General features: G+C 41.0%; 1 protein-coding gene across 1 annotated transcript; it reads right to left on the bottom strand.

Moving 5' to 3' along the window:
* Positions 1-4,065: 4,065 nt before the first annotated feature.
* On the bottom strand, positions 4,066-8,030 carry CUNH2orf66 (chromosome unknown C2orf66 homolog). The gene is made up of 3 exons (XM_006028531.2): positions 7,941-8,030; positions 6,169-6,363; positions 4,066-4,521 (listed from the first exon to the last, which is right to left on the bottom strand). Exons 1-2 carry the CDS (start codon positions 8,028-8,030, stop codon positions 6,187-6,189), a joined length of 267 nt encoding a protein of 88 aa, XP_006028593.1. The 3' UTR covers positions 4,066-4,521; positions 6,169-6,186.
* Positions 8,031-10,091: the final 2,061 nt, after the last annotated feature.

Raw genomic sequence — 10,091 nt, 5'->3', positions numbered from 1 at the left:
CCGCGCCACGGTTCCGCGCAGGGCCCAGGGCCGCGGGGGCGGGGGCGGGGGCGGAGGCCACACACACAAACACCACAGCCAGATGCATAATTGAACATCTAACGAGTGAGGGCGAGAAGCGCGGAAGACAGCAGTATTTTATGCTGTCTATATTTTTCCTATTTCAGCAGTACATTAACATTTAGCAGCTGTCTGACCACCGATTCCTTGCAGGCCAGGCCAGGCACCTGCTGTTCCTCTTACAATTTGGTGAAAAGAAAAGAGGAGAAAGAAAGAAAGAAAGAAAGAAAAAAAAAAGCAAGCTGGTGGATCTCGAGGCGGGAGCCCCGTGTCCGGGACCTGGCGGGGCCAGAGCCGCGGCCACTTCCAGAGCATCTGCCCGGTGCAGCAAAGACAAGTCCCGGCCCTGAGCACACGGATCATTTGCTGAGTCAGGCCATAGGTCAGGGGTCGGCAACACCTTTGGGCAGAGTGCCCAAAACATCCACAACCTCCACTTGTAAGATGTTGGTGTCAGGGGCAGACGGTGGGAAAGCTGCAAGGGGCCTTCCCCACCTTCCACCTCGAGGCAGGTGTGCCAAGCAAAATGCCTGTCTCTCACTCCGGCAGCCAGGCTGGGGGTTGCCTACCCCTGCTGTAGGTCCATCTTGCCTGGCACGCTGTGTATAACCAGGGTTTTTCCTTGCTCCTCTCCAGCATCCCAAATGTTGAGCTGACATTAATGTATCCAGGCACTTCGAAATATGCTAGTTACTTGCCTGTTCGTTAATCAGGGCTGCATTACACAGTCTGGCTGCATCCAGACTATTACCATGTGCTAATTCATCAAATGAAAGCTCTTCAACCAGTAACAGCTAGCTTAGGTGTGTGAGAACTATCTGTTGAAACCAGTGGCCTACAGTAATCACAATGTCAATATTAAATCAGTCATAGAAATCTTACCTTCTTATTCAATTCCCACTCTGAAAACAAAGGAAAAAATCTCAGGCCTCGATTCTACAAAGACTTATGCACGTGCTTACCCTTTCACACATCTGCTAAGACGCTGATTCTAAGTCAAAAAGGTTTTGGCTATGGTTCAAAGAGGTCAGGATTTCATCTTTTAACTGGAGTTAATGGGGCTCTTCATGTTCTTGGAGATAAGCACAAATAAGGCCTTCCTTGCTCTCCTAGTAAAAAGTAACTGCTAACATAAATGCAAAAGTTCCTGACAGGATGACCTCAATACATTTCCTAAACATTTTTATCATAGGAAAGTAGGCTTGGAAGGGGCCTTACAAGCATGGGCAACTGGTGCCTCCTGAGTCAGGGGGGCACTTGCCCCCACAGCAGCCAGTCAGCAACCGGGGGGTCCCCCACAGCTGGTCGCACGCACCAACCCGGAAGCAGCATTTCCTCTAAGCTGACTCTAAGAGGGAACGCTGCCCAGAAGTGCCAGCGGGATGCCCAGAAGGGCCAGGGACGCACCTGGAAGTGCCAGCAGCACTTCTGGCACCCCCACTCCCCAGCCAGGGCTCTCAGGCGGGGCATCAGCACTCCTGCCTGCCTGTCGTCTAAGCAAGGAACTCCCCTGTGAGGGGGTGCACCAGCGCTCTAAGCGGGTGCACATGTACCCCCATGCACCCCCTACACGTCACCACTGCTTACAAGGTCATTTAGTTCAGTCCTTTGCTCAAGGCAGGATCATCCTTGATAATAAACCATCCCAGACAAGTGCCTGTCTAACCTGCTTTTAAAAACTTCCAAGGATGGAAAAACCACAATTTCTCTAGGTAGCTTGTTCCAATGCTTTACCACCCTCATAGTCAGAAATTCCCTCCAAGTCTCCAACTTAAATTACGCCTCTTGAAGTTTGAGGCCATTGCTCCTAGTACTGTCCCCTCAGCCACAGAGAAAAGCCCATTTCCATTCTTTCCGTTATCACCCTCCAGGTATTTGAAAACTCATCAAATCCCTTCTCAATATTCTTTTTCCAAACTAAATTACTCTAGTTCTTTCTGCCTATCTTCAGAAGTCTTGCCTCCTAGACCCTTAATCATTTTTGCTGGTTTGCACTGGACTCTTTCCAAACTGTCCACATCCTTCTTGAAGCATGGGGCCCAAAACTGGACACAGTACTCCAGGTGAGGTCTCCTCAGTACTGAATGGAGTGGAAGAGTCACTTCCCCTGATTACCCAGTGACACTCTTGTTAATACAACCCAGAATGCTGTCAGCTTTTTTTTTTGCAACAAGAGCACATTGTGGGCTTATATTTATCTTGCCATGTACTGTACCCTTCTCTGCTGTACTGCAGCCTAGCCAGTCATTCCTGAGTCTGTATTTGTGCATGTGGTTATTCTGACCCACATGCAGGACTTTGCACTTGTCCTTTTAGAATATCATCCAATTGATTGCAGGCCATTTCTCCAGTCTATCTAGGCCTTTTTTAGCCCTATGTTTCAGAGTATCTGCAAATCTTCTCAACTTGGTATCATCCACAGATTTGCTAAATGTGCACTCAGTCCCACTATCCACATGGTTAATGAAGATGTTAAACAATACCAAACCCAGGACAGCTCCCTGAGGAACCCCATTGATTCCTCCTCCCAAATAGACATTGAGCCATTGATGACTACTTGTTGAGTATGATCGTCCAGACAGTTATGTATCCACCTTACACTATTTTTGTCTACTTTGTATTTCCTTAACTTGTTAATGAGAATGTCATGGGAATGTGAAAAGCCTTGCTAAAGTCAAAGTGTATTGCATCCACTGCTGTCCTCTCATTCATAGAACCTATCAGCTTATAAAAGGAAATCAGGTTGGTCAAGCATGACTTTCATTTGGTGAATACATGCTGGCTGCTCCTGATCATCTTGGTCTCCTCTAGGGGCTTCACAGGAGATTCCTTGAGAACCTGCTCTCTTGTCTTTCCACATACCAAAGTCAAACTGACTAGTCTGTAATTCCCCAGATCCTCCCTCTTCCCTTTCTTAAAGATGAGTGTTATACTTGCCCTTTTCTAATCATCCAGGACCTTAACTCAACCTCCACAAATTCTCAAAGAAGATAGTAGCTCTGAAATTACCTCAGCTAATTCCCTCAGTACCCTTGGATGCATCCTATCTGGTCCTAATGATTTGAAAGCATTCAGCTTTTCTAAGTAACCTGTAATCTGTTCTTTTATTACTCTAGGCTGTTTGTCAACTTCCCTATCTTAGCTGCCAACTGCACCCATCATCTGGTAGCTGCCCCTATTTATGAAGACTGAAGTAAAAGCAGCATTAAAAACTTCAGTCTTCTCTGCATCTCCTGTAACTAGATTGCCTTTCACATTCTGTAAGGAGCCTCTGGTTTATCTGGTCTTCCTCTTACTTTTCATATATTTATAGAATCTCTTTTTATTGCCATTGATGTTCCTTACCAGTTGCATCTCAAATTGTGCCTTAACCTTCCTCATTTTCTCTCTGCATGCATATCTGATAATCTTATAACTTTCCCTAATACTATGATCAAGTTTCCACTTTTTATAGGATTATCTTTTGTCAGTGGTGATGCGTAGGGGGTGCACATGCACCCCCTACAAAAATCCCCTGCTTACTGCCACCACTCTCCCAGTGCTGCCGTGCCCCACCCCTGCAGCTGCCAGGGGCACATGTCATTCATGCTTTTTGTGTTTCAACCCCTTAAACAGATTGCTGTCTAGCCAGGCTGGTCTCCTGGTGCACTTCCATTCTTCCATCTCATTGGGATAGCTTGCTCCTGTGCCCTTGTAAAAAGTCGTTCTTAAAGTACAGCCAGCTCTCCTGGATTCCTATCTGCTCAGACATGCCTTGCAGGAGATCCTACCCCCCCGTTCCCAGAATTTGTTCAAGCCTGCTTTTCTGAAGTGCAGTGTCCTTATTCTGCTGCTCTCCTTCCTTCCTCCCCTTAGAAGTTTAACTTCTATCATTTCATAGTTACTGTGACCCAAGTTGCCTTCCAGTCTCACATTAGATTAGTATATCTTTGTTTTTGTGTGTCAAAGTTTGTTCATTATTTGTATTATAGTGACCCCAGTCCTGAACCCGGGACCCATTGTGGGAGGTTCTGTACCATCACAGAATAGACAGGCAGGTTTCTGTAAGTTTCTGTAACAATTGAAGCTCAGTTTTGTTAAAAGTTCCACCAAACACAATATAAAGAATTGTGAGGAAATATTCTCACTAGAATTCCATTCAGGAAAAGTTTTCTAGAACTTAGTTATAATAAAGATAACATTTATTTACATTCCTTGAAAAGGTATTTGAGATCAGTTGCAAACACTAGTTGGACTGAACTTTTCATTTATTTACATTTAAACAAGTAAAATTCTGTAAGACAAACTTTGGTCCTATGTCCCCTACTAGCTAAAAATAAGAAAGTGTGGCAGTTACAGCCAGATGTGAGACTTGTGTATGTAAATCTGGTATGCTGAAAAAGTCAGATAATAGTTAAAAAGCCCAAGGTAGTCATATTTTGCCAAGTATTCTTCAAGTTCACCTGAAGTCCAAGTAATCACCTAAAAGAAAAAAGTATAGTAAGACTAAGCATATTAAAGCAAAAATATGTAAATTCCCGTGGAGCATTATCCTAAGGCCAATGATACCAACTGACATTCATAGTCCTGCTGACTTTTACAGACCTTAATGGACTTTACATTTGTGACTTAATAAAAAGTTATTAGCATATTCTCTGTTAAGAAAGCAATTAACATTCTTTTTCTTTAATGGGAACACAATCTTTGTTGTAGGGGTAAAAGTAAGGGACAGATTCCTCCTGTCCTGAAGCCATGGAGTGGCAGTAGAGCCACTGTGACTGGATTGGTTTTCCTTTGCTTGTGGCCACTCCTCCCTGGGATCTGCCACTGTTTTACTCTATGCTCTGAACATGCAGAACATTAGGCAAGCGACTCCTGTGAAGTATATCTCTGTGATGCCCAGTACCCTGTCCGCACATACGCTGGAAAGGTACTGCTTCTGCTGTTCTCTGCACCTTGTATGTGCCCTCAAGACTGACCGAGTGGAAAGATTATGAAATTTAAAGAACTAATTGAACACAGGAAATGTAAACATTAAAATTGTTTTGTTTTTAAATGCTCATATTGCCAGCCTGCAAAAGCTTCTTTAAAGGTACCTGCAGTATCTCCAGCTACTCTGAGATTTCTTATGTTAAGCAATAGTTAAGTACAAAGGCGGGATCCAACTTGTGAAGAGATTGGATTGGACTGATGTTTTACTAACAGTGCACCAATCACCTGCTGCTCCTAGCAGTCCCAAGTACCCCATTCACTCGCTTTTACAAACAGCAGGCTGATCCCATGCTACCACCTCTGTCTCCCTGCTCTGTGCAGAGGGATGCTCTCTTGCCTCCACTGCAGTCTCTGCTTACTATCACCACTAAATTAGCCACTCCAAATTGCAGTGTGCCATGCTTTGCAGTGGCACATTTTTCACTGGAGGCTGCATTGCGGTGTGAGAGAGTAGCTCTCCACACAGGGCAGGGGCAGCTGGAACTGCAGCAGGGGGTGAGCAGCTGGGCTAGAATCTGTTGCACGCTCTTAGTAAAAGGTTGCTAATATCTGATATAATGAAATATGTATTAACCTTTTTCCGCAACTTTAGAATGTAATTGCAGAAATAAGAAAAATACTTAAGATGACAAAATAATGTCTATTACTATAATATTTTCCTATTTTTATATCTAGACTTTTTTTCTTACTGTGCTCAGATCGTGGGAGGTATTTGACATCAGTTTGAAGTGCAGGTTGTGCTAGGTTTATAATTGTTTTCGCAACACTTCCCCCTCCCCCCATTTTACTAGTCAGTAATCTTCCAGCTTTTTTTTTTTTTTTTTTAAACTGGAAAAGCATATGAAATCTAAGAAGGGCAAACAGAAATACTATACACACAGCTGACTTCATATTTCTTCTCATCAAAGATACTCCTTTTATTCTAGTAAGTAAGTAAAGCCACAGAAGTGTCTACCTAAATACACTTAAATCAATCTTGACCAAGGGTTACAATGCCATTTATCTCTAACCAAAAAAAAATTTGTTATACTTCACTTAGATATGGAAATTACCTGAATCCAAATCTGTAATCACATGCGACTGAAAACACCACTGGGATTTTGTTTTTAGTCTTGTTTATTTGGTTTTAATAGTTACCTTGTTAAGCAGTTTCTTTCAGCCTCTGAGATACTTTGGGAAAGAATTTTTCCTTTCTTCATAATCTGCAAATGCAGAAGCAATGGGATCCGAGTAGAAAGTAACAGGCTTTGATCCATCATTGTTCAAAGAGAAAGTTCCTGGAAAGTTCCTGAGATCTCTCCCAGAAAAATAAGCTTGGAGTGTTCTGAAAAACTGAACACAGTTTCCATTTAGAAAAAGGATAGCCCCCACACACCTCCAAATTAATAATTTCCAATAAGACTGAGTAAATATGATGGTTGTAGAAGGAGCTAGATAAGAATGGAGAAAACGTAGAATGAAATCCTCCATTTTATCTGCAAGCAGGTCCAACATGGTCACACTAGCAGTTCAGGCTTTTCTACTCTACCCCAATCATTTGCTTCAGTCCTGAACTGGAAGAGCTTCACCTTATAGCAGTTTAGTCACTCAGCGCACTTACTCTTGGCCCTTCTGCAGAGACATGCTAAATAGGCAGCAATTCCTGCCAAATTCTGACATTAAAATTAATGGAACTACTTGAGGAATAAGGCACTTCCATTATGACCAAGTGTAATCAGACCTTTGGGCCTTTTGTGTCTTGTGATGCACACACCTGTTAAAAAAAAAGACCAACCCATCAGCCAGTGATAAACTGGAGGAACAAGGCTCTTCCCATTCCCAATACCCTCAGTCGTGTATATCCACAGTGTGCATATTTTGGACACAAAGTACTAGTCAATTATATTTAACAGCTTTTGGTTCCCATGTTAGGAAAATTATATCAGACCATTTCAAAGCACTTCAGTAATGCCTCAGATCTCTAAAACATTATGGATTTGGTCAATTTAAACTGTTCTTACAGGTAACCCACTTTTTATTAGTTCCTTTTTCACACTGTTTGCGTCCAAGTTATTAAATTTAAGTAGACTACGGTATTAGAAATCCTTCAAACCGATGTGTTCCTTACAGTTTTTTTCAAGAAACCGATTACTAAATTTGCAACTATTTTTTAACAAAAGGCACACACTGACACCTGCACCAAAGTCAATTTAAAGTACTCCCAGATTTCCGAACAGTTTTGTTTAACCTTTCCCTAAAAGTCATCTGAAGTAGATAGATTAATAATTAACCATTTTTACATTTGTTTAGGAGACCATACATGCATTGTAATAAATACTAACTAAAATTTGCTTTACATATAATTAAATCCATCTTAAGCAACCAGAACAAGGGCCAGCTCAAATCTGTTTAACAGAACTTTTGATCCTTAATAATTGAATATTCTTAGATGTAAATTAGTTGGCTTTCAGATCTTTATGAGTACACTCAACGCCATTGTTCATCGTTTAACTCAAACAGTATTGTGTCCACAAAATACATAAATTCAGGATTAGAAGAAAAATACCAAATCATGCTATTTTGTTTGATAACATAAACTGTATTTTTATAAATTAAAATACAGCTCTTGTAAAATTAATGTTTACTTTAGATTAATATAGAGACTATAATGTACAGTGTATTACACTGAAAATGTTTCCTTAGATAAAAGGTGAGTTTAAATTGTAGTATGTTCAAGTAGCTGATAATTTTGATCTGTACAAAGTACAGAATTATTAGCCCAGAAGTACGGGCCCACTTCACTTTACATTTTTTTTTTTTTTTTTAACTATAAAAGGGAAATTAGTAATTCTTATAAAGAAGCACATAAATACGTGAAAGGCAAACAAAGCTTAGGCTTTTCTCCAGTGTATTCTGCAATGCTTCCTTACCAGATCTCTGTTCCTGGGGTTGTCCAAAGGTTTCCACTTTTCTTCTGGTCTCAGAGGAGCCCCCTTTACCAAGCCCCGCAGAGTCAACATAGTGAAGAAAATCAGGAATACTGTTTTCCACATACTGAAGAGAGGAGCAGGCTGCACATAGGGAGGTAAAAAAAACAAACAGATTAATGAATCATACTTAACTTTCACTACTCAGAAATGAAGCAAATGTTAATCCAAATAAATTATTTTAAATAAAAAATAATCAATGGAGGGCAAGGAGGAGCTACTAGGTTGGAGTGGGGTTTGTTCTTGTTCATCTTAGCTATAACACACCTTGAGGAACAAAGCTTCAACCACTGCAATCTGTTATCAGGACACTAGATCACTTCTTTAAAGGGAGGATTAGCTCTGGACTTCCAATATAAAAAAATCCTCTAAATAGCCAAATGTTTAGTGACAGTGATATGTCTTTTTGTACCATTTGGAATATGAAGGAATATAATTTGAAGCCCAGCTAGTTAAATTTTAAAGACTGGAAGAAGGAAGCTAAATGCAGAAGATATACTAAACAACAATTATATATAGGAATAAATAAAAAACTGATGCAACACACACATTCACTCTTCTTCACCCGCTCCTTAAATGAAACTTACCAATGAGTTTGTCTCTGACTTGCCCTGTTCCTGGTTAGTCTGTCTGTAATTTGTGAACAGTCTGATCTCTCCACTTATATTTCTAGTGGACTGACTGTAGGTGGGTGTCAATGACGTTAGCAGTAGTTCAAAAATACAGTAATGATTCCATTTCCACCCAGGACATAAAGACCCTTGAGAATTTCATCGCTGATGCTCTTAAGGCCTGTTGCTACTGAATAGTGCAGCAGTCACTTCTCCTTATCCAGATATATCACTGAAAATTGGTGGGTGGCAAAAATAAGTTTTAAAAAAAGTCCCTGCAGGGATGATAGTGGCTGTATCAAGTTGTTACTTTAAAGATGCAGTTCACACACAGTATTTCCATGATGATGATTACCACTAATAATTATATCGGGCAGAATGGTTTCCCAGCTAGGTCAGCCAAGGAACATTTTTTTTGGTGCTGGAAAAATTGCATAATAATAGATACTTCAAAATACAAAATCATAAAATTTTAATGCAAGTGTCAGCTGCACTCAGTTACAGATCATATCTACATATACTGTGTATACACATATACACATCTGTGCTGTTTAACTTGGCCTTATGCTACATTACCCCTTTCATGCCAAAACTGCTGTTACTTTTATTTACAACTTCCCAATAGATTTTTCTCTCGACTATTTAAAGATTATCATAACCACTGCAATTTAAATTACAGCAGTAAATAGAGGTGTAGGTTGTAGTCATGCTGGTCTAAGGACATAGGCATACAGGGTTCCTTGGGTAAATCTTTTATTAGACCAACTCATATAGTTGGAAAAATTCTTTTTAGCAAGCTTTTGGATTTAAATACCCTTTGTCAGGCTGAGGAAGCATCTGCAGTTGGTGTGCACTCTTCCTGGATGGAATGAATAGCAAAGAAGCCAGAAGCTGGTATGCATGCAAGACAGGCAGTCAGTGAAGATGTAAATTGAGGAGTCAGTGGGTGAGAGATAGGCTTGGGGGAAGCGGGGAGGAAGAAGAATGAATGTAGCTGGTAAATAGTGGAGAGGTACCCAGGGAGTCAGATGTTAGGCAGGTTATAGTGTGTCATAAATCCAATGTCTATATTTAGTCCATGATGTTTTGTATCCAGGAGGTCGAATGAAATGAAGTTCCTAGGCTCATTTTTTAAAAGTGTATTGTAAATTCCCTTTGAGGATTAGAACTGAGAGAGTGCAGAGAGAGTGGTTTTCTTGTGAGAAATGTGCCCCCACAGGTAATTGAGTATTTTTGTCTTTAATAGATTTCTGGTGTGCATTCATTCTGGTGCGCAGTTGTTGTTTGGTCTTTCCTGTGTATTTTCTATCAGGGCTTTTGGTGCATTGGATGAGATACAGCTGCACCTCCAGAAATGTAATGTAAGATCCAGGAATGTTGATGGTCTTGTTGTAGGGTGCAGTAATTGTGGGGGTGGTGGAGATATGTTGGCAGGTTTTGCATTTCTTTTCATGGCATGGTCTGGATCCATTCAATGCGTTTT

Source organism: Alligator sinensis, unplaced genomic scaffold (assembly GCF_000455745.1).
Source record: "Alligator sinensis unplaced genomic scaffold, ASM45574v1 scaffold784_1, whole genome shotgun sequence".
Taxonomy (NCBI): domain Eukaryota; kingdom Metazoa; phylum Chordata; order Crocodylia; family Alligatoridae; genus Alligator; species Alligator sinensis.
Note: the sequence above shows the minus strand (reverse complement) of the source record. Positions and strands in the feature narration are given on the sequence as shown.